At 40.1% G+C, this 25,651-nt stretch overlaps 1 protein-coding gene across 2 annotated transcripts in view; it reads right to left on the reverse strand.

Moving 5' to 3' along the window:
- The window catches only part of MOB2 (MOB kinase activator 2), a 168,650-nt gene that overhangs the window by 29,421 nt on the left and 113,578 nt on the right, over nucleotides 1-25,651 (reverse strand). Inside the window, exon 1 of one of the 2 annotated variants that reach the window (XM_065402641.1) lies at nucleotides 20,652-20,857. The exons of the other annotated variant lie outside the window; for it this stretch is intronic. Within the exon in view, the coding sequence (XP_065258713.1) occupies nucleotides 20,652-20,761 (110 nt within the window). The 5' untranslated portion in view covers nucleotides 20,762-20,857. Of the gene's footprint in view, nucleotides 1-20,651; nucleotides 20,858-25,651 lie in introns of those variants that run through there. 2 annotated transcript variants of the gene reach the window in all.

The following is a 25,651-nucleotide window of genomic DNA, read 5'->3' on the forward strand; positions in this document are numbered from 1 at the left end:
AGATACTTTTTAAAATGGCTAAATCATGATCTCAGGCATCATCCAAGATTAAGGTTGTGCAGTGATAAATCCTAACAAAAAACAGGAGATTCAGGGCAAAGGACCTCCCTTACATTGGGACCACTTGGCTTTAGTGGTCTGAATGTGCAATTTTTTAAATTAAGTGCACTCAGAAACTTTAAGAAATGGATATAAAAATAGCATAGAAAAAACCTTTACTGAGCAAATTTAATAAAAAAAATCTTTCCAAAAGCTTAATGTTTATCAATTTTTAAAAACAAAAAGATACCCATATAAAATTTACTACATTTCATTTTGAAAACAAATGAATCAAAGAAGTTATTTGAAGTTATCTATTTAGCTACTTATAAAGTAGTCCAAAATACTAATTCCCAAGGTCTGCACATTTTCAAAATATTGAATGTTTTGAAAATTGTTAAAGAAATGCACATGTGGATTTAAATGCTGTGTTTCAAACTGGAACAATTCAGTGGGTGATTTACAAACCCAGCAACCCAGAAATGCTACAATGCCTTACACCTGCACACATTCCCTGCCATACTACTGTACATATTGATGTCATAAGCCCAGACACATGTTTGCCTGGATTTTATTCTTGAGATTTCAAAAAGAAAAAGGAATGAATACACATCTAGAATTTTTTTTTAACATCCACTGATAAAATTATAGTGTGAAGCATTCTTGTCAGATGCTACCTTTTCAGTAGTCTCCAAAGACACAAATTGGCCTCTTAAAACATGAGCTAATGTGGAATTATACAGGCAGTGAGCCAATATTTTAAGCATATCTTCTAGGCCTTGAATTCCTTCATGTTTGATGCTTTGCAGGGAAGAGAGCTCAAAAGGGATGCAATTCAAGAAGACAATTTTGTTGGATGTTTTAATTTCAGCTTCTCTCCCCACCTCCCTTCTGTGTAATAAATCAAATGGGAGGTGGGTGAAAAGCGAAAGCGAGTATAAACAACTTGAAGAAAAATCTCATGCTTCTATGTGCTCTCTTCGCAGAAGAGAGCACCAGAGATTTCAGCCATCCATGAGAAAGTCCAAGGCTTTATGGGGAAATGTAAATTAACCATTAATAGATTTCTTCATTACCATTATCCTTTTCCCCATAATCAGCATAATCAATGAGGGATTAATTAAAAATTGAAAGCCCCAGGCTCCTCTACTGGAAATCAGTTATCAGTTAATTTCTACTTAGGGTTATTCTGCCTAAGTGTCAGAGTTTTGAATCTATTCACAGAAGGAAGGAAACAGTTTTATGACCTAACATTTATGACTTCCATTTAAGTTCTAGGCAAGGAACTCCCATCAAGAACAATGAGGCAGCAAACAGCACTGATGTTTTTACAGGACAGAGGTGGCTGCTTTCCCACTCTCAGCCCTTCCTTCCCCCTACCTCTCCCCACCAAACCACAATCTCCATCTACCCCTCCCCCCCCCCACTTAAAAAAACCAACACTTCTTACTTTAGTTAAGGGGGGGGGGGGCGTGGAATTCTCACGCCTTAAGACAGCTCCCTGATAATCAAAGGCTTAAAACAACAACAAAAACTTACTTCTATGGTAGGCAAGGCAATTGTCAATGCTGGGCTGCATTTGAAGAGGCAAAGTACACCCGCTAACTCTGACCACCCTTGACAACAGTCTGAGATGATCCTCATGTTTCCCTCTCCCTACAAAATCATTACCTATCAATAATGAAAACCTAAGATACTGCTTCTCCCTTCCTCCTCCTCCCCCCTCCCCCCCCAGGATAGCAGACGAGAGCATGGACATATACTATGTATGGTTTCATCATCTGCCAGGATGCCAAAGTGGCAGCTGCAACCTCCCTTTGCTTTGGGCTGTGCTATATTGTGTATCAGGGCTCTAGCCCTGTCACAGTTGGTAATATTTGGCTTTGCATTTCAAGTGTAGATTTTAAAAGGCTAAGTTTTTCTGCAGTATCATAGCCTGTATTATCTAGAGTCAGTGACACCCCAACGAGAAAGACACTATCTGGTGCTAGATCCAGCATATCAACAGAAGTCTGGAAATATGCATATTTTCAGGGTTGGAAAAGAAAAGAAAGGAAAGGAAGAGCATCAGTATAGAAGGGCTGTATAAATTATCATTACAAAGTAAGCCTAGATTCCATTACAACACAGCCAACTTGTTCGTAGACTGTTGTGGTCAGATTATTTCCATGGGACATCAGGAAGGGAAGGAGACAGTCTTTTTGCCCAGTGTCTATTATGTTTTCCTCCCTTTCTAGCCCTCTGACAGACCCCACCTCAGAGGTTCATTCTTCTCTTCTCCCATCCTGGGTCATTTCCAGAATCCAGTTACAGTGTAGCTCTAAGGGGGCTGCGCAGAATAAAATGTCTTTGGCAGCATCCCTGGCCTTGCTTTTTCATTTTTGTTCTGTTTTTAAAAGTTACTAATAGTTTATTTAAGAGGAGGAGGAGGAAGGAAGAATGTTCCCTGCATGCCAGGGAAACTTTTTTCTTTCATATTCTCATAGCGTCTCTTTACCTTAAAAGGCAATCTTTACTTAGCCTCCGGGTGCTATGCTGTAAACAGCCGGTGCCAAGGCATGGCAAGCATGCTAAGGATGACAAGTGCCATAACACTATTTCATAATGCTGTTTCTCAAAAAAAGTGTATAAACATTCTATAGACAGATTTAAGACCAAATTAAGCTCCAGCTGGCCTCACCTGGGAAGCAAGAGGAACAGGGTGCATCTGGTACACATTGTATATATTGGTACAGCAGAATTTCCCAGTCCTGTTTGCTCTTTCCCCCTGCTTTTAACAAAAAAAAAAAAAAAAAAAGGAAATAAGTAGACAAGTGCTTATCACATTGCTTGCACATAGTGGTTACGTGCTCCTGGCAAGCCAAATATAACTGCCTATCAGAACAGCTGTCTATTGACAGAAGAGACTCAATTACTGTATAAGTCTTTGCTGGTGTCCAGGTTCTGGTACTATTCCTTCTCCTGCCTGGTATTCCTAGCTGTCTCCATTGGTATACTACTAGGAAGAATGACTACAAAAGCAAGGTGGAGCTTGCAGAAAGTTCAGTTAATGCTAGAGGAATATGCAGAGTGCATTCTTGTGGTAAAACATACTGAACTAGAGTTTTTCTTCCTGAGCTCCTATCCACCAGTACCCCTCCCCACAAAACTAGAGGATGCAGCTAACCTTCCGTTATCTTTGATGACTCTTTTCGACTGTATAATCCCCAAGTCATTCTTCCGTGGTCCCCCTTCAATCAATTCTCTCTCTCTCTCTCTCTTTTTTTTGGGGGGGGGCGGGGGAGAAGAGGCTGAAGAGGGAGTTGTGTGCACGGGTGAGGAAAGGAAGGTCAGCTGGAAGAACAGAACATTTTTGTGGATATATTTCCAGGAGGCAGTGCTGAAATACAGACGCAACCATTTTCAACAGCTCAAAATGTAGGAAACTGTCCAACCCAACAAAAGCATTCTACATGGCCTCAATGACGTAGCTCTGCTGTACTAATTTTAAATGCTCCTTTTCCAACATCTATGACTCTATCCACTAACCTATAGTTAACTCCTCAGGGAACCAGTAAGCCTTCATATGCCTGAACCAACAGGCATAAACATGAGGGTTCAGCAGGTTCCTTATCCTGAAGGATATTTTGCAGTGCAATCTGTTTAACTAAAACTAAGATCATCTACTACAAAAAAACCTTCTGATAATTCAGGCATTGGGGAAGTAAGAGGGCTACTGCTCTTCCAAATCCTTGAACCATTCTCAAGAGCTCTCTGCACAGAGCTATCATTACCTGTGTGTATATATAAGGTAAATGCAATAGGTCACAGATGGAATAGTGTTATAAACAATAAACATATCTGAATTAACTTCCCTAAAATAGAATGAAAAAGGATAAAAAAAAATCAAAAATAGTACCAGTTCCTGACCACCCCGAAATCATCATATTAATGCCTTTTTTCAAAAGGCAGCTGAATGTGACTTGCCAGGAATGCAAGATTTGTAGTTTCTCACTCCCAATAATTTTTTTCAAGTATCTAATAAGTAAAATATTATCTTTTCCCCTTAAGAAATACAGTGCAGCTGACTTTTAGTTCTGTATAACAGGAAATAACAGTCTCAAGATACTTGGCCTTATCATGCATAGGAGCTCAGCCCACCAGTTTGAGGGGGCACCCTGGCTACAAGGTGGCTTAAAGCCTCCTGGGCCACCTGTGTACCTTGCTGATCCCAACGGAAAGGCACAAGGTTCAGGAAAGTCCTGATTACGCCAGCTACATTCATGAGCTGTGTGTGCATATGCCCCGCTACTTGGACCTTCCCCCCCACCGGAGATGCCCTACACTAGAATGATAGTCTGCTATGGGACTATCACTTTATGCCACACCACTGGCGCAAATCAGGCACAGCACACTGGAGAATTTTGTCCTGGATAGCTCTTCACAGCTTCTCAGCAGTGTCATGGTCTTTACCTCTCAAAAGTCCATCAGTTTAGAACACAAATGCCGGGAAGCTCCAGGGTCCCAGGTCTTGTCAAACAGGATGCTAACCAAGTAGTGCATTTCAGTGAGAAGTCCCCAGGACATGTACCCTGCCTAACCCATCGAAGAGCCTTAAAAAGCAAGACGGTAAGGACACGGCTTCAATAGCAACGTTAAAGCGCTGCTGCAGCAGCGCATTAACGTGGCTTGTGTAGTCGCAGCACCCACCTCCACGAGGGCTCGGAGCACGGCTCCCAGCATTGATGCACTGTCTACACTGCCACTTTACAGCCCTGAAACTTTCAGTGCTCAGAGTGGTGTTTTTTCACACCCCTGCACGAGAAAGTTGCAGCGCTGTAAAGTGGCAGTGTAGACAAGACCTTAGAATGTTACTGTATCTAACTCCCATGCAGAAGAACCACTCTCATTAACATCAAATACCGACCCACTCCTCTTCACCCTCAAAAATGTGAGCTGAAATTTACCCAGCTTGCAACTTGACAGAAATGTATGCCTAACAAAGTCAGATCTTGCAGGTAAAATTTCTTGGGGAGGGAGAGGGAAGGTAGGGGTCACCTTGCATCTACTAATGTTTTATAATGGGATATGAAACAGGAGTGCTGACCTCTTACATGTCTATTGGAACAAAAAAAAGTCAGAGGACGTGTCCGCACTGGGGATTTTTGCACCAGTGTAGCTACATGGGTGCACAGCCCTAATGTAGATGTGCTGCACTTGTGTAAGCTAGTGACTGGCACCCATGCAACTTAGCACAGGTTAACCTGTAAAAATCTACACAAACCGCAATGTCCTCGACTTACTCTGAGGGAGAAGAAAAAAATTGGACAAAAAGTAATTATCCTTGTAGTATCCTCTACTACAGAAAAAGCTTCACTCCGAGTAGAAGAGACTCATTGTTGTAAGAATAAGCAGTGTCTTATGGCAACAAAATACAATCGTAATTTTATTTTGTATAATGTCTTTCCCAGCTTTCCCAAAATGCTTTACAGAATTAATACAATTGCAAAGTTAAATGAAATAGGGAGAGAAACAGAGATTCAGGCAAGGGTAAGGAGAGGTTTTCAACTGACACAAAGTGAGTAACAACAGAGAGGCACAAACTGGTTGAGTTACAGACTGCAGATAGGAAGCCTCCTGCAACAGGAGTACTGAACTTTCAAAGCGCAGAGACAAGCTTGTGCAAAAGACCTGTATGAAGACTTGGCTGGAAAAGAGGTGTTTTAGTCCCCCATGCTTTTGGGAAAGCAAATATCTCCAGATTGCAGCAACCCTTAACATTTATAGAAAAGTTCTGCTCTAAAAAGTGTGTAATCTTAGAAGAATCTGCTCCCTGTCTGTGTGTATTCAGACGTATCTGATGACTAAAACAAGCTTTGCTATTTTTCCACCCCTACTGTCTTGCAGAGCCAACATATATGGGGGGACGAGAAGGATTTATTTTGGTTCGTGTATCATCAATACAACTGAGCTCTAATTGCAGGACCAAATTCTGCTCTTGGTTACTTCCATACAACCCTGTTTTCTTTCAAGACAGAAATTGAAGACAATGGTGATGCATGGGTGAAACCAGGGAGATAATGTGGCAGGCAGAACCTATTACTGCAGACACTGCGCACACCAGAAAGGATTCAGTTGGACTCTCAGAACCCCAGATGAGTTTATAGGGCTGGCAGTTAGAAAAGCTAGCTTTTTTTACTTGTAAACTGAGCAAATTTGATCAGGAAATCTTTGAGGCATCCTAAATATGGAATTTCACAATGCCATTTACAAAGTCAAGTAGAATCACGCTTTAATAGCAGGGAATAATTTCACCATGGCAACTTGGCTTTAGCAGTGACAGACCTTTTTTGCTCTATAACTCAAGACATACAAATGCAGACAGACAGCTGTTTGCAAAGGGTAGCAGAGTTTAGACTGGTTTGTCTTTGTACTGCAGCTGTTTTTCTTCGGCTTTTTCCGTTGTCTTTTTCTTCTACAAGCAACGATCACATCACACAAGTTTTGAGTATTACACTAGCCTGCAGAAAATCTATTGTAAGGCAAAAACATTAGAGATGCAGACAAAGCCAGCAACAATCATTCCTACCTACCAACATCTTTCTGTCACAAACTTGAGGGAAGACTTCAATTTTAGCTAGAGCATTAGGAGGCCAGGTTTCAGTATGCTAATACACAATGCATTATCACCTCCAGTTCAGAGAGGAGTGGCTATATAACGGGACATGAGGACTGTTTAAACAGATTTAATAGTCTGAAGACAATCCTGCCCAGAAAGAAACTTTAAATGTGCTGCTTTTATATAACTTATTATAAGAGTTTCTTTTGGTTACTATGTATGTTCTTTAATCTCGTTTCTAGATCTGCTATAGAAGATAAAAATCCACCCTACTGAACTGTAGCAAACTAAGGATGACTGCAAGACTATTCCATTATTGAATTTTGATAGTGGGCAGGGCTAGTGTTCAGCTTTTCCTCACGCTTCTATTGTACAAAGTACAAAAATTGCTGCTGAATGAGACTTTTGTTTAAAACACTAATTATGTCAACTGCAACTAGTCAAATTGTTAGCCTGATTAAATGGAATATTTGGAAATGCAAACAAACAAACAACCCCAACATCTTTGTAGGTGGATGTGTGTGCACATAATTCTATATACTTGTAATCGGATTTTTAAAACAGTTTCTCAATTAAGAAATCTACAAAAATACTTTCCCAAAGATAATTTAGAACTGGTACCATACTACTGAAGAAGGAAGGTACAGTTCCTGTGAGATTGTCCCATGGAGTTAATGACCATACTCATTCCAACAGGCTGAGCTCGTCGAAAGAAATATTTTTCAACATGGTGCAACATGTCAGCTCTCAACTGAGCTCAGTCATAGTTGTTGTTTCTCTCTCCAGCTCCCCAGAGAGGAGAAACAGTAAAGGGCTGTCTTTAGCTCTTCTGGCAGGACTGGACAAGTTCTAACTATTCAGGCATGAAAAGCCTCGAGCTGAAGGGGTTTGGTTACTTTCTTTTGTGGGGGGATGAGGAGGATGGTCATTTATTTTTCACACCTGCCCTCTGCATCTGTCTTTCTACCTCTTACCACCCAGGATGATCCATTACAGATACAGTTCCACCTTGGATAACTTCATCTCACACATGAGCATACAGTAATCAAGTTTGGGCTGTAAGAACCCTTTACACACAAAGGGTATTTTGTATCTGAAGAAGTTGCTACAGAGCTTAAACATTGTATGTACACATTAAGTAACAAGATACTCAAATTGTAGCTGTCTCAGTTAAAGAAAAAACGTGAAGTGAAATTCTGCCACTAGCTTTAGCTTTGCTGGGTTACAGATTAAAAAACCTTACCTATAGAATCAGGGTTAAAATAAGGATAACTTTCTAACAAAACTGTTATTACATTGTAATGCTCTGTACCTCAAAGTAGCACCCTGGACCCCCATATTCACCATCATCATATGATTATGATATGTTTTGTACAATGCATGCCTTGTGAGGTATCATTTTAAAAGTCTTGAACTGTATGTGAAGTTATGAAGTACAGTATTGCTATATGTGTTACTGAAATATGTTATGAGGTTGGGAAATGCCCACAGTCAGCCTTTCAGTTGCAAGGAAGGAACAGCTATCACTGGCCAGACAGGCATTAATGGCCCATCCAGAAGAATCCACTCTCCCAGAGGCTCCTTAGGAGAGGGCACTTACACAATGGGGACTGCCCAACCTTCAACTCTGGACAAAGATCTTTCTAGCAGCTGGAAGAAAGCATAAACGAAGGACAGTGACATCACTCGGCCACTTCCTCCCCCAACCTGGAAGATCATCTGGAAGACAAAGACTTTGAACTACGGAGATTGGTCCCAAGCTGGAAGGGAGATCAGTGTGAGTAATGGTATTGAAAACTGTGAGCTGCCTGTAACATTAGAGTGAGACACTACTTGATTCAAATCTTGCTTAGTCTGCAGAATTTAGGTTGCAAATTTATTTTTATTTCTTAAGTAACCAACTCTGATCTCTATGCCTGCTACTTATAATCACTTAAAATATATTTTTCTGTAGTTAATAAATCTGTTTTATATTTTATCTAAAACAATGTGTTTTGGGTTAAAGTGCTTGGGAAATCTCTGCTCAGATTACAAAGGCTGGTGCATATCCACTTTCCTTTGAAGAAGTGGCTGTGACGGGTTGGATCACAGAAACCCCCTTGGGAGCTGCCACCCGATGTGCAAAGACTACCCCTGCTTCTGTTTTCCCTGCCAGCTCAGGACTCCAGCACCCTGTCTTGCTGAGCCAGACACTCCAGTCTGCTCTAACAAAGACTCAGGGTCTGAATCACTTGTCCTAAAGCTGCAAGTTTACCCGAAACCAGCTCACAGGAGTGTGCTTGTCTTTAGCACTCAGATGCCCAACTCCCAATGGGGTCTAAACCCAAATAAATCCATTTTACCTTGCATAAAGCTTATGCAGAGTAAACTCATAAGTTGTTCGCCCTCTATAACACTGATAGAGAGATATGCACAGTTGTTTGCTCCCCCAGGTATTAATACATACTCTGAGTAAATTACTAAATAAAAAGTGATTTTATTAAATACAGACAGTAGGATTTAAGTGGTTCCAAGTAGTAACAGACAGAACAAAGTAAGTCACAAGCAAAATAAAATAAAATGCGCAAATCTATGCCTAATCAAACTGAATACAGATAATCTCACCCTCAGAGATGCTTCAGTAAGTTTTTCTCAGACTGGACACCTTCCAGGCCTGGGCACAATTCTTTCCCCTGGTACAGCTCTTGTTGCAGCTTACGTGATAGCTAGGGGATTCTTCATGATGGCTCTTCTCCCTCTCTGTTCTCTTCCACCCCTTTATATATCTTTTGCATAAGGCGGGAACCCTTTGTCCCTCTGGGTTTTCACCCCCTCCCCTCACTGGAAAAGCACCAGGTTAAAGATGGATTCCAGTTCAGGTGACATGATCACATGTCACTGCAAGACTTCATTACTCACTTGCCAGCACACACATATACAGGAGACTCACAGGTAAACAGCCATCGGCAGACAATGGGAGTCATCAAGATTCCAAACCATCATTAATGGCCCACACTTTACATAATTACAATAGGCCCTCAGAGTTACATTTTATATTTCTAGTTTTAGATACAAGAGTGGTACATTTCTACAAATAGGATGATCACACTCAGTAGATTATGAGCTTTGTAATGATACCTTACAAGAGACCTTTTGCACAAAGCATATCCCATTTGCATTATAGTCACTTATCAAATTTTTTATAAAACTATCCCAGTTACATTATATTCACTTATTATCATGTTTTTATAAAACCATGTAGACGGCACAACGTCACAGTGGCAAACTAATTAATGAGCTTGCACTATCCAAGGAAGTCTTGAGCAGTGTAATAAGGTATATTTTCAGGGTGCAAGGCTGGGGGCTGGAGTGACTGGCTGGGGCCTCTCTCTGTATGATCCCATGAGTGGCTCAGGGAGCATTCATGCAATTTAGCTGGGTGTGTGGCTCCACATGCTGATGGCTGAGTGATCTCAGTGCCTGGAGGGGTTTGCTGCTTGTCACTGGCATAGCTTTGTGAGACGACGACCCAGGATGGAGAGTTAAGGAGGCACAGCGGTCCCACAGTTCCAGGTTGTACCCCGCTGATTCTGTCACATACACGAACTGGTGTTAATTGGTTTCAGAGAGAGTAGGGATTTACGATCCCAATTAGAAGTAACCCCCAGAATATTGTGTAAAGTTACAAACTATGGGAGACTGAAAAGAATCGTAATTAATAGAATTTTATAGATATTTACCAAACTGTTAGCAATTAAAAAATACGTTTAACCTTGTGAAGCTACCTCAATGAGCTTCTTGAAATTCAAGTTCACTCATTTAATCAAATGTCAACAACATGATTATATTAAAAGGCACACAACTAAGACAAACTACCTTAAGGATCTGATTTAAAATAAAAATCAATCATATGTTAATGTTGGTTTCCAGACCTTATAAGGTCTGTGCCACTAAATAAACGGTAGCAACTCTACAGAAAGATAAAGCAAGAAAAACATAGGTGATAACTCCACCCAAACTTAAAATTGAGAAATGGGTTTTCATTATTGGTCCTTCACTGTATAGTCCAGTCTATTGCAAACTTCCTCACCTCAGCATTGCCAATAAATCCCAGCTCTGACCCAAGGTATAAACTGTTATGTTAGTTTTAGATACTCTTGAGCACAGACTGAATCAGGCTGATTAGTGATATGGATAAGTGACCACTAGAAAGTGGATGGAGCCACCAAAACCCTTCTTCAAATTTGATCTAAGTGGCATTTGAATTTCTGCCTTCAGAGAAGAAAGCCAAGTCTGCTAATTCATTGCATCAGCTACTCTGAGAAACGTACAACTATTCATTCTCCCTGCTCATGATGCAGATTATTTTGCTCAGAAATTTGTCACTGAAAAGTAGATATAAACACAGGGTACTGGTACTTCTGTAGTGGGGTAAGAGGAGGAGAGCCTGTTACTTTCATTGCGGCTTCCTTGTATGCCTACTTTGTATTTTTCCCTGCCCAAACACATGCAAATTTCCTATGATACTCCTTCTGTCTGGAATATCTTCCCTGAGCCTGTTAGTCAGGGAACTTCTCTCTCTGATCTAAGCTGTCCTCGTTGGACAAGCTCTGAACAACCCCACTCATCCTGAAAAATGTGTGGGAGGGAACATGGCTAAGATGAAAGGGGATGGGAGAGAAAATGGAAAGATTGCACTGGAGTGGCATTGTCATCAGAATTACCCAGTATCAGACAGATTTCCAATATCTGTGTTCTCACTAAACCCTATGCAGATCATTAAGGGCTTACATTAATTCCTAAAACTTTATTATCTGTCTTCTAAAGGGTGGATGCAGGGCTAATCCACATTCAGAGGTTCCCTTTCAGGAGAATAAGCAATCACTTATTTCTATAATAAAGTGTCAGTGACCAAAGAACTATGCAGACACACTATGTACTGGCAGTCCACAAAAGTTAAAAATCAATGGATGCAGGACTTCAATTCACTGTTTTCTCTCACCAATAAAAATAAATTCCAACAAGAGAATCGCATTCTCATTTTCAATTCCATATCATAATTGCAGAATCTGTGCACATCAAGACAAGATAGTCTGTTTTTTGTTAACTTTGGTCAGTAGCAAGAACACCCAACTCTCATTTATGTTGATGGGCCTCAGACAGGCATTTCAGATCAACTCGATGTTGTAATATTGTTTTCAGATGACTCCAAACTTAACTCTACATTTCCAAGATATAAGTAATGCAGCAGCAAAACCTGCCCTAGAACTAGTGGCCCAAAAGTGGCGGAACCAGAATGCAGATACTCTGAAGTCATCAACGGACTAAATATAAATTTAAATTTTGTTTACTAAAATAAGAGCCAAAGCAAATTGAAGTATTTTAACAAAGCCAACTAGATTTCTGTTCAACTATTAAAACACCATGCATATCTCTACATTTGGCGATATACACAAATCTTAAATAAAATGATTAAGCATTTATATAGCACCATAATAAATAAATGTTAAAGTAAAGGCTCATTTTCTGTACCTTAGGATACAGAAGTCTGAAGTTCTGATCTGCCTGGTAACGTAGGCGATACAAACAAGACTAGAAAGTTGCTTCTCCTAGTTATCCAACAGAATAATTGCTTACCTGCTAATTATTTTCCGTGACTTTGCTACATTAGTGCAAACTGATGTTTGACTGGTGGGCAGGTAAATCCTGCCCTATATATCTCAGAGTGTCGACCAATAAGAGCTCAGTTTTAGTAAGATATTTCCAAACATCAGCCTGCCCTGGAGGAGCAGCATTATAAAATGTTAGTTAAACAAAAGAAACTGCTCTGGCAAGAGAAAAACAGTACTGATTTTGTGGCCTATATACTCTTTTGGTAAAGGGTTTGGGAGTGTTTACACAGAATGAGAAAACATGGCACAGATGGATTTTCAGTTCACACAGAATGCTGGATACATATTTAAAATCTCTGAGATGAAAGCACACTCCCCCATCAAAGGAAAGCACATACTCAGTAAAAGGATGGGTTATTAAAACATGGGAGATAAAAGGGGAAATCAAAGATTTCCAGGGAGTTCTCAAAAAGGTTCATGCTGCATGTTCACCACCTGTATGCATAGGAGTAGAGAACTTGGTCTAGGCAGAATTAACCAGTAATTAAAATGTAAAGCAACTCCTATGAAACAGACACACAGCAAGAAGTCAAGAGACAGAGGATAGCAGAATGGTTTCAAGGTTTAAGATTACTATGAACTGTTTATTATTCCCAAAGACTGGGCCCACAGAGTCCCAAAATGCCTCTAGGATTGATCTTTAGAAAAAGATCAATATCTGTATCATCAAAGCTGAGGAAAGACAGGTTTAACCACAAACCCCTTTTTTTGTTTACACACACAACTAGTAGAGGGAAAATACAGTACGGGTTATTTCAATACACAAGCAAAAAAAATTTAGTGGTCCTACCCCCTCTGGCTACCACTTTGCAGGACAAAAAATATGTAACCAAAATACCTGCACAACACTAAGTGCCTATGAAGAAACACTGACTCCACTCCATTAAGCTAACTCCACAAGATGGTACACAAACATAAGCACTTTTATAAATACATGCGGGTCATGACATTTCTACAGCAACTACAGTTGGAATATCCTTCCACTTATTCAAGTGAAATGGAGGACTGCATGGCTCAGTGGGCTGGAAACAGGATGTAGAGCCTCTCTCTAGATCACCACTTCAAATCCAGCCCAACAGGTAGATAAACTTACTAGCATTCTTTGACAGAAAAAAACAGCATCTGATGGCTAGTAGCAGTCCAGTTCCAAGCAGAAAAACTACCATCGAAAAACCCACTCTTATTACCGGCACTAGAAGCAATTTTGTTGGCCACATGAGCAAAGAAAGTAAGGACTGATAAATGCAAAGTAATGCACATTGGAAAACAGAACCCCAACTATACATATAAAATGATGGGGTCTAAATTAGCGGTTACCACTCAAGAAAGAGATCTTGGAGTCACTGTGGATAGTTCTCTAAAAACATCTGCTCAATGTGCAGCGGCAGTCAAAAAAGAGAACAGAATGTTAGGAATCATTAAGAAAGGGATAATAAGACAGAAAATATCATATTGTCTCTCCATAAATCCATGGTATGCCAACATCTTGAATATTGCATACAGATGTGGTTGCTCCACCTCAAAAAAGGTATATTGGAATTGGAAAAGGTTCAGAAAAGGGCAACAAAAATGATTAGGAGTATGGAATGGCTTCCATACGAGAAGAGATTAATAAGACTGGGACTTTTCAGCTTGGAAAAGAGACGAATAAGGGGGGGGGGAGAATATGATAGAGGTCTATAAAATGATGACTGGTGTGGCAAAAGTAATTAAGGAAGTGTTATTTACTCCTTCTCATAACACAAGAACTAGGGGGGTCACCCAATGAAATTAATAGACAGCAGGTGACAAAAGGAAGCATTTTTTCACACAACACACAGTCAACCTGTGGAACTCTTTGCCAGAGTATGTTGTGAAGGACAAGACTATAACAGGGTTCAAAAAAGAACTAGATAAATCCATCGAGGATAGGTCCATCGATGGCTATTAGCCAGGATGGGCGGGGATGGTGTCCCTAGCCTCTGTTTGCCAGAAGCTGGGAATGGGTGATGGATTACTTGATGATTACCTGTTCTGTTCATTCCCTCTGGGGCACCTGGCATTGGCCACTGTTGAAAGACAGGATACTGGGCTAGACTGACCTTTGGTCTGACCCAGTATGGCCGTTCTTATGTTCTGAGTCAATCTAGAGAACAGCTACCCTTTCCCCTCAAGTAGTGGTCTCCCCATCAACAGTGTGGGGAAGCCTGCACTGCTTCTGCCTAGACTGTATCCCTTCTGGGCATAAGTGGAAGACTTCAGTCTCCAGGGATGGTTGGAAATAGTTCATTTTTGCTAGCACTTGATTCACACACCAAATTAGGAAAAGAGCCACCCACAGAGTCCCCTATATATTTCTTCCTTATCATGCAATGGCAAATAAAATAAATCTTGCCTAGTCTCTAATGTCAGAGAGGGTTCAGTCCCAGGTCACTTCCTTCCTATCTCTTTGCAATGATGAAATGAGGAAGCCTATAGTGATTTTGATTAAAAAGCAATCATGTTTCACTTTAAAAGGTAAGACACTGAACTCCAACTGCAGACAATGTGTCACGTATTTCTCCTTTAAACTATTTTAGCACAATGGAAGTTAGAAAAAGAACAAGACAAAAATAATCTAGACAGTTCTAAATGGCCCCCAGTCTACATTTAAGCGTGTTAGGGAACACTATTTAAACACATTTATAGCTAATACAGTTAACATTGTAGTCTGGGCCAAACTGTTAAAATAGTGTTTTAACCTAGGCTAGAAAAAAAACATTTTTTTAAGACACTGTTTGGCTTATCTGCACTGCACACTTCAAACCTCATTAAAAACCAGTTGGGATAGTTTTAAAATAGAGCTTGTTAACATGGTTAAAAGGCCAATTGATATACTACTTTGCTTCCCCCCAGCACTTACCTGAAAACTAACTGAGCAACATGAAAAGGTGTGGGGGGCAGGAGGCAGAGAGATCATTCAATGACAAGAAGAAAGCACAATAGAAGATTACAGTATGGATACTATCAAAAAACAGAGTACAATGTCAGGACTATGCTTTGTGTTTCCTTTTTAACCTCCCCAGTACCATTTGGGGGAGAGAAGGCTAAAGGAGTGGGAGCTTTGTTTCTGAATTCCTAAATATTTTTGGTGTATAACATACAAAGTATACTGCACAACTATGAGAATCCGACGCCAAGACAAATCAGTCTATGGAAAAAAAGAATGCATTCATTTATCAAGCAGCAAGGCAAGTTACGGTAGCTTGATAAGAGACCAGACACACATTTATATTCTTTTCTGTTTGCAAATTGCCTTACATAACTTACCACAAGAAAGGGGGCTGGGGACGCTAGCCAGAAAGAAGAGTCTAAAGTAGATTTTTACAGACTCTCCAAGAGATGAAATATGTAGGCGGATGTAAAAGGACCATGCATACTATGTACAGTAACAGGGGTCGTTAGATTACATAATTCAGGAAAGACCCATTTTACATCATAACATATCTGTGACACAAGGCAACTACCCAGGATGACTAATTTCAGCAGAGACTTAAAAGGAAAAGCAAAGGCATGGGAAGAGATGCTACATGATAAATGAAGTAAGTCATCTCTGAATTTTGTCTGCACAAGATCTAAGCTGTCAGAGGAAAAGCAGACATACCACAGACCACTCCCACTGCTAACTCAGGTTCTGAATCACATTTGGGTGTCTATTCACATGATGAAAATATTTACACAGATAGAGAAAACTGTGTCTTAAAAGTATTAAAACACAGCTCAGAGCAAGGATTAAGAGTTCAGATGGCCCAGTTCAATTACTAATGGGAACAGAATAAAGAAAGGTGGGCTGGATAGATTAGTATTACTTCCTCTATTACCTTTTAATTATTCAAGGTGACTAAAAAGAAGGCTTTGATGAACAGTCTATACTAACCTCCTGCTTTCTTGTGCATGGAGTTTTACCAATATTTGAAGAATGATATGATATGGGTAAACGGAGTTCAGTGTGCTTACAATGTTTCTGCATAATTATTTTTGTCTCTCCCCCTCCCCCCCCCCCCATCCCCAACATCTCCATCTTGTGCTAAATGGAAGAAACAGTACACAATTGTATCTGTTTAATTTTCTTTCAATAATTGGCTAAAAATAACTGTCCAGAGTTCATCTATGTTTGGGGGGAAATATTTAAAATTAACATATTTCAAAAAGGCATTTATATATCAGAGAGCCTTTTATCTGTTGCCTGGAAATCCTATTAAACTCCATGCTAAGAGACATGTGCAACTTCAGCTCAGCTATGTTGAGATGAGTTTATGACTGTTCTAATGGTATTTTTAATTTGTTATATCTTCAGCAAAAATTAGCAGGCTTTGTACTGGGATTAGTAATTTTTGGGTAAAGTTTGCAGGCTGTAAGTATGGACAGGATGAAAAAGAGGCACTGTGCACAGCTCTCCAAAGACAAGCCCCCTATAATTTAAAGGAATATTAAAACACAAGAGTAGGTCTCATTTTCAAAAAATGAGAGTAGACAGACAATACATCTGCTGCTTTTGTTGCCCCTAATTTGCCTTCCTGGCTTCACTTGGTTTTCCCCTTTTTCTTTCCTATAAAGAATTATGGTTCATATTTTCTTAAGTTATCAATTGTTTATTCTTTTTCCTCTATTCAACCATTTGACATCCCATTCTCTCTTTCCCTACTTTATCTAACACCTTCCCTATATATTCTCCTTCTTTTCCCTCTGTCCCAAAAATCTCTCTCTATTGTACTATTTTTAAAATGTACACATTAATCTTTCCCCGCTGGTCTCTCCCCTATGGTTTGGAGACATTACTTGACAACAAAGAGGAATTAACCCTACATTACCACCTAACAGAAGATAAAAACAAAGGTGGAGGGTGTTGCAGTGCAGAGAAAAAGTTAAAGTATAAAACATTACAGTTAAGTAAAACAACATATTTGTTGTAATTAATGTGTAATGCATCTGCACTAGAAAAACGGTCACTTTTAATTCTCAGCCTGTGCAGCTCCATAAGCGGTAGCAATGGTGGAGTCTGTTTAGACAGTGGCATTTTTACCACTGTTTTTTGTCACTGCTGAGCCACGTCCACATCAAAGCTTCCAACAGTGGAGCTGAACCAGTGTGGAATTTAGGGTTCTAATTTTGCCAGTGTAGACAAAACCTTAAAGGTCAGCAAACTGTTTACATACTCAGCACTGGCACACACAAAAATCCACCAAGCCTTTCTTCACCCAGCTAATAGCAGTCCCTTTGATATTCTCCACAAGTAGTTTCAAGGCCTGATCTACACAGGAAAAGTTACTGGTCACTGACAATGGTTGTCATTCAGAAGTTCACACCACTTCAACTTCAGTGTAGACCACCACAAACAGAGTTTGGCATGGTTTAAGAAAGCCACATTTATAACTGTGCTGAATATATTTTGTCTTAGACTAGACTATAACAGGGTTCAAAAATGAACTAGATAAGTTCATGGAGGATAGGTCCATCAATGGCTATTGGCCAGGATGGACAGGGATGATGTCCCTAGCCTCTGTTTGCCAGAAGCTGGGAATGGGTGACAGGGGATGCATAACTTGATGATTACCTGTTCTGTTCATTCCCTCTGGGGCATCTGGCATTGGCCACTGTCGGAAGACAGGATACTGGGCTAGACGGACCTTTGGTCTGACCCAGTAGGGCCGTTCTTATGCCCTACACTTGCAGTCAGACAAGTACCAAACTAATGACACCAATCATCGTCAAGATGATTTTCCTATAACCAGCCCTATGTCCCTCCCACTTTCATCAACAGCATCACTGGCCTCACATGTTGCTATGAAGTGCTAGCAGACTATTTTTGCAACAAACTTGCACACCTCACTCCTTAGACACGAGGTAGTCGATTATTTTTTGTCAAGGTCCAAATTTCTTGGTCAAGTTATAGTCAAGGTCCAAACTCCAGAGCAAATTTTTATACCACAATAACAGTAATGATAATAATAAGTAAATAAAAAATTCCACAGTCCATTCAAAAGCATCTGGCAGTCCAGATTTCGCCCGTGGTCCACCTATTAACTTCCCCTGTCTTAGACCAATCTCAGACCTATGTTCTTACTATCACCCATCATCCTAGTATCTGAGCTCTTTATAGGGTGATGAATCTATCATCAACACTCTTATGAGGTAGGGAAGTATTATTCCATTTCACAGACTGCGGCAGAGCGAGATTAAGTGACTCATACAAGGTCACAGGAGGAGTTTGCAGCAGATCCAGGAAACAAACCCAGATCTGAGTTCCAGGCCAGAGTCCAAACAGGCTGAGCTGGGCTGCTGTCTGGCAGGGACTGTGAGGTGACTTCACATTTTTTTTCTTTTTGGATGCAGAAGTTGGTGGCCCAGGACAAACAGGCAAATGCAAAAAAGGACAGTGACACACAAGAACCATCAGTTCCTGGGAAGTATTCAAATGTAGGAGAAGAAAAAGTACTTATGCATTATGACACAAAGTATAGTAATTTATCCACAAACACCTGTCCAATAGTAGCCGAGGCAAAATAAAATCCATCTCATTACTTCATCATCCAGGCCTAAAACATTACACATACTATGGCAGCTTTTCCCTTCTTTCATGCTAGAGTTATGGTATATGCTTTAGAAAATCAGACATGCAGTAGCACAAGTAACTTCAGAAGAAATTACACTGTGGTTACCAAAAATAAATTATACAGAAATGTAATATACGCACTCTCAAAATAGGAAAAAAAATATCAGTAAGACTTAAAGTTCATTGTGACTTGTCAAAATTATTCAGCTCTCAAACATACAAATGTATACGTTTCACTTGTAAGTCATGGGAAGTTACCTATATTTAAGACCAGCTATTACAGACCCTGAACAAAGGCTTTGGCAATACTTTCCCTCAGAGGCACCAATGTATCTACATCTGGGAGTGCTGCCAATAGAACAGCTACTAAAACTTCAAAAAGGTTCACAACATGACTAGCCAGCTACTGGCCAAAGTGTTTTAAGATAGGACTTACTGCATACCACCACATTGAATTACAGAACCTAAAAAAAAAGCTTGCAAACAAAGAACGGAACCTGAAACAGTTCTGAAACACTAAACTAGTTGAAGAGCTGGGAAAGGAACTTACCATTCCTCAAAACTCTACCCCTTAGAAAGTATCAATGAGAGCCAAAAGCATGAAAAGGGGAATGACAGAGCAAGCAAAAGGGAAAAGGGGAAGACAGCTATTATTTAAAATTAACAATTAAAAAAAAATGCATCCCCTCTAACTTAAGCACAGTCAAGTTCTCTAGCAGAAATGAAAGTCAGATCTTAGTCCAGTTTTTCCTGTCTTTACTTAGTTGTCACAAAGTTCAAGTTTAATGAACATCTTCACAGTGCAGACTGTGGTGTCATAGGACCCATAAATCAAAGAAGGAAGACATGGGATAATGTTTCTGTTGACAAACATTTTTAACAATTCGCCATCAATAAGAGGAAACAGCCGCAAGCAGAGGCTTGCCAAATAAATTTATGTGCATGCAACAAAGCCCCTCTTTGGGCTTGTGCACTAATTCTTCACAGTTTAGAAAGATATTTGAGCTCATGTTAACAGAAATAAAAAGCTACATTTTCCCCATCATCAAGCCTGTTTCTTCTAATATTTCTGATGAAATTTTCCTTTCAACCCAGAACAGATCAGAACTCTCCTCAATCAAGGTATTATACTTGCCAAAAGTTTTCCTTTTGGTCTTGATATTTACTTATACACGTACAATCAGACTCGTAACAGTATGTTTAGAATACATGAACTAATTTTTTAAAGCATATTCTTTACCAATGTACAGACAAAAAAGCCACGTGCATTATGTAGATTCTTGGTCAAACTACTTACTCAAGTAACACTACCAATGAAGAAAACAAGTAGCCATTCACCAACCATCCCCTTGAAACTCAGCCCTCTCAGATGCCTTCAAACTCTATTTCACTAGAGTATTATATTTGACAAACAGTTTTAAACACTGGTATAAATTCAAAAAGTTTTTGATAGAAATTCCACATTTATATGGCTACCAATTAAGTTTTAGAGGCAAATCAACACAGCTTTTGATTCCCCATTCCTTAAAAATGTTGGACAAGACCAACGGTTACTTTGCCAGTTGTCTACCTCACAACATTGTTCAAGTCCCCCTCTCACAATGTATCTCCACTTTACAACATTGTCTTTACAGAGTTTCCCCCACTACACACTTATTTGTGCTTTTGAAATCAAATGAAATAAAATAAAGTATGCTCCAAACTAAAAGTTTTCCCCATTTTGCTATGCATGCCAACTCCCTGCCCTGTACCTCTCCCTTAATTTCTAAAATGACAACAACCTGATTGTTACCTTAGCACTTTACCCACTGCCTGTAGAACCATTTTGCAGCTTAATCCAGTTTTGGGATTCTGGGAGAGTACGGGTCTGTCTCCAGAGAGGTTACAGTGATCCCCAACCATGGTACAAAGAGAAAATGAGGGACGGGAGGGAAAAGCTGAGAGGAAGGGCCAGTACAGCCTCACCTCCACTCTTTCAATCTCTCTCCCTGTAAAAACGAGTCCAACCACATTCACAGAGTGTACACAGCTTACTTCACCCAGTCCTCCCTCCCTCTTTTCCTCAGCCAATAAGCAAGCAGCAAGAGAAAGAGGGGAAAAAAACTCAGCTGGAAAAGACAAACAGCTGCTCCTTTTTTTTTTTTTTTTAATAAAGAAAAAACATTCTGAGCTAGAGCCAAGTCTGAGGAGCCAGGGCCAATAAGGGAGCATCTGAATTGGCCTTTTCAAACCGGCGCCAGCCGTGCAGCAAGACAAGAGTAGTAGTGTGGGGGATAAGCAAGCCTCTTTCAGCCAAGCTCTTTGCAGTACTGTGTTGGGAGACATATTTCATTAACTAATCCCTGTAGAGGAAAGGAAGCAGCACTTTTACACCCAACTTCATATTTTATCATTCTTATTCCCAGTGCAAAAGGCTAGATAGACAAGGGTGCATTCAGGTACACAGCAAACCCCATTTCTAACAATATCAGCTTATGAAGTCCTCCACCACGCTCTGCAAGATACTGCACAATAATTTAATAATAAATTAATACCACAAGCAGAAAAACCCAGGCAGAGGGAGAAATTCTACATAAAGAGAAGAGAAATTTTTCCAAACACAGCGTAACAAAACATCATCTACAAAGTAAAAGTTTTAGGTATTTTTAAGTGGAGAAGGAGGGAGATAAGATGGATGTGAAGGGATTGGGGGCATCCTAAGAGTATCCACAGCAAAGACACAATTACCTAATAACCTAAGGCCTGATAGTGAAATCCCTAAAAGATACGTCCGGATAGAGTCAGGATGAAGTTCAAAATCAGCAGAAGTAACAGTCAATTTGCAAATTTATAGGCAGCAAATAGTAAACAAGACCAAGTGGGCATTATAGGATCATGGTTGTTCAAGACAGTGAGCAAGCATGCTATTGTTTGCAGCTTGTGCAGAGTCTAATGAAGTAACCACACTGAAAGCCCTGCTAGAAGTGGGAATAATTAATCTTCATGATCAGCAAGTAGTGTGTTGCTCTTTAGGGCTTGTCTACACTGGCACTTTACAGCAGTGCAACTTTCTCGCTCAGGGGTGTGAAAAAACACCCCCCTGAGCGCTGCAAGTTTCAGCGCTGTAACGTGGCAGAGTAGACAGTGCACCCAGCACTGGTAGCTACGCCCCTCGTGGAGGTGGTTTTTTTAAAGAGCTGGGAGAGCTCTCCCCCAGCGCTGTGCCGTGACTACACAAGCCACTGATGTCTATCAGAGGACTATGGACATCTAATTCTACCAGTATTCTCCCTGTGGCTCACTCAAAAAGCCCAGGGAGAATACGGTTTTGCATTTATGTAGCACCTTCTATCCACAGGATTTGTAATCCATTAGCTTTAGCCTCAATATCCTTGTTAAGTAGAGGAATATTACAGTAGGAGGTATTTTTATCCTTGTTCTTCCAAGTGATCCAGCTGAGACAGAGGATAAGTGACTTCTCCAGTGTCACACAGGAAGTCTGTGGAAGGGCTAGAAAGAAAACGTCTCTCTCCAACTTCTAGTCCTGTGTCTTAACCACAAGATCATCCTCTCTCTTGGAATAGTCTGGTACTGCCCAAACTTTCCCCCCTAAATAATGCAAACTTGTTATATTAAGTCAATCACGCTACTAGAGTGAGGCAGAATACCCACAGAAGGAACACAGAGTAGCGAGGGAAATCCACACACTTTATTCACCAACTAAAATTCACAAAGACATTTAGCCCTTTTAAATCAGTCGTAAAACAATAAGCATTTAAAAAATTTTACAGTGCACTAACAGACAAAATATTAAGGGAAAACCTTATTGTTTCCAGGTAAGTCAAACGAGGGTAAATATGAAACGCTATGATAACACTGTTACGATTTTAACAAGAAAGCTGGCCTCTCCATGCCTCATTAGTAAGCTAAAAGATTCACACTATCAGATAGAAGGCCTCAACATCCTCACATAGAGGACTGAATTTAGGAACTTTTGTGATACACCTCTTGAGAAGGATGTCAAACAAGAAACTGAGACTTGAACAATTTGAAAACCTATGATCTTTTCCCCTTGACATATGTAATCACTGATCCATTTGCAGATGGTTAACCTCTGTACCACACTTCCACTTTCAATGCTCTCTTTTGTGAAACATTCTCCCTTCCCCTGAAGCACTCTTCCTTTCCTCTACTTCTCCAACTATCAGTTCTCTATTTGGCAAGCTGCATCCCTTCTTTGGGCTGACTGTACTGTACAGTTGTATGCTTACATAAAATGCAGTAACAACTTGTAGTTAAAGATTCTGTGTCTCAGTTCTTATTTTAAATACCCCATGCAACTGAAAGTAAAGGTTTTTAGAAAGCACAACTCAGCCACTTTGAGCAGGTATGTTTTATTATGTATGGTGTCAAATTTAGTAACTTAAAACATATGTGCAACATGGCCATTAGGTGCCATGGAAAGTTGTAACTTTGGATTTTCAGAATTTTAAAACAAGAGACTTTGATCATAAGTTCAATGTCTTCATTAACGACTTAGATATTGGCATAGAAAGTACGCTTATTAAGTTTGCGGATGATACCAAACTGGGAGGGATTGCAACTGCTTTGGAGGACAGGGTCATAATTCAAAATGATCTGGACAAATTGGAGAAATGGTCTGAGTTAAACAGGATGAAGTTTAACAAAGACAAATGCAAAGTGCTCCACTTAGGAAGAAAAAATCAGTTTCACACATACAGAAGGGGAAGAGACTGTCTAGGAAGGACTACGGCAGAAAGGGATCTAGGGGTTATAGTGGACCACAAGCTAAATATGAGTCAACAGTGTGATGCTGTTGCAAAAAAAGCAAACATGATTCTGGGATGTATTAACAGGTGTGTTGTGAGCAAGACACGAGAAGTCATTCTTCCGCTCTACTCTGCTTTGGTTAGGCCTCAGCTGGAGTATTGTGTCCAGTTCTGGGCACCGCATTTCAAGAAAGATGTGGAGAAATTGGAAAGGGTCCAGAGAAGAGCAACAAGAATGATTAAAGGTCTTGAGAACATGACCTATGAAGGAAGGCTGAAAGAATTGGGTTTGTTTAGTTTGGAAAAGAGAAGACTGAGAGGGGACATGATAGCAGTTTTCAGGTATCTAAAAGGGTGTCATAAGGAGGAGGGAGAAAACTTGTTCACCTTAGCCTCTAAGGATAGAACAAGAAGCAATAGGCTTAAACTGCAGCAAGGGAGGTCTAGGTTGGACATTAGGAAAAAGTTCCTAACTGTCAGGGTGGTTAAACACTGGAATAAATTGCCTAGGGAGGTTGTGGAATCTCCATCTCTGGAGATATTTAAGAGTAGGTTAGATAAATGTCTATCAGGGATGGTCTAGACAGTATTTGGTCCTGCCATGCGGGCAGGGGACTGGACTCGATGACCTCTCGAGGTCCCTTCCAGTCCTAGAATCTATGAATCTATAAGTTCAATGAACAGATTTATCTGAAAACAGTCATATCCAAAAAGGAGTACTCAAATGCAGCATGTTTATTTGAAGGTGTAATAATTGAAAATAATTATGTATGTTCATACTGCTATTCACTTGAATTACAACAATGATGTACATTAAAGGTCCAATGTCAGACTTCACACTCAAATAATTATATTCTTCCCCTTTAAATTATCCTGAAAGTTCCTCCTGGATACGTAGTCTTCATAAACAATTGTGCAGAATTTTGAGACAGTATAACAGCTGCTTAGTTCCACCTTGGACATACGTGCCTTTCAGTAGTAGGAGAAGTGGTTCCTATATATCCCTTTCCTACCACACAGGGATAATAATGAGGCTTTTTTGGGAAGGTGCACTGAAATTAGAGAATAGAAAGTGTCAGATCCCCACAGTGGGCGTGTGAGAGGGGTGGGCCAGTTACAGACACTAAGCTTTGTTATGGTAGCAGAATCATAGACATCTGAGCATAGATTGCTCCCAGTACACAAGATAAATTACTAACGTTAATCTCATAAGTGATGACATAGGGTAAGAAAAGGTACCAATCAAAGACAGAGGGAAAGGCAGAGCACCCCCTGACATCTATTCACAAAACACATGCATATACTGCATACTGAGGGCACACTTTCCATACTAACTCCAGCCACTGCCAGACCAAAGACAAAGAGCTTTATGGTTGATACCATCTACACTCAGACCTCACCCTGATGGGAATGTTGACCCATCAGGCCAAGGAGTGATATTTAGCAATCTTATGAATAATGCTTTGTGTGTTTATAACCATTTTATAAGCAACTGTTGCTCAATTAGCTATTTATTTGCCTCTTTCAGGGTTCCATAAAAGCAGCATAAAGCAGGTACCACAGGGAAGTATAGTAGTATCAGCTTGGAAAAGAACAAGTCAAAAACACTCAGACAAGCGAATAACGTAAGAAACAAAAATATAGAGGCCATTAAAGTGCAACTCAGCATTTATATGAGAAATGAGGGCTTGTAATGTCAGATTATAAAGTTCTGTTTTAAATTAAATTGCAGTCTATTGTGTGTCCCTGCCTGCCATGTAATATTTCAATTCAGCTAGCTAATTGCCCCTTTTGTTTGACTTTAATGTGCTTGTGCTATTACCTTGCCAAGTAACCTAATTACCTCAGAACGTGTCCCCAGTGCTCTGGGACCACTCAAGAATTAGCAGCAGGAACGTTTACATCATTTAGTTTACCTCCAAGTCTTATTTACATTGGAAAGTAATTTCAGTCTTCATTCTGCTATCATCCCAACAACAGCAGGAGGGGAAAAACACTTGGTGTTTTGTCCAAATCCAAAGTC

Source organism: Emys orbicularis, chromosome 4 (genome assembly GCF_028017835.1).
Source record: "Emys orbicularis isolate rEmyOrb1 chromosome 4, rEmyOrb1.hap1, whole genome shotgun sequence".
In the NCBI taxonomy this organism is placed as follows: domain Eukaryota; kingdom Metazoa; phylum Chordata; order Testudines; family Emydidae; genus Emys; species Emys orbicularis.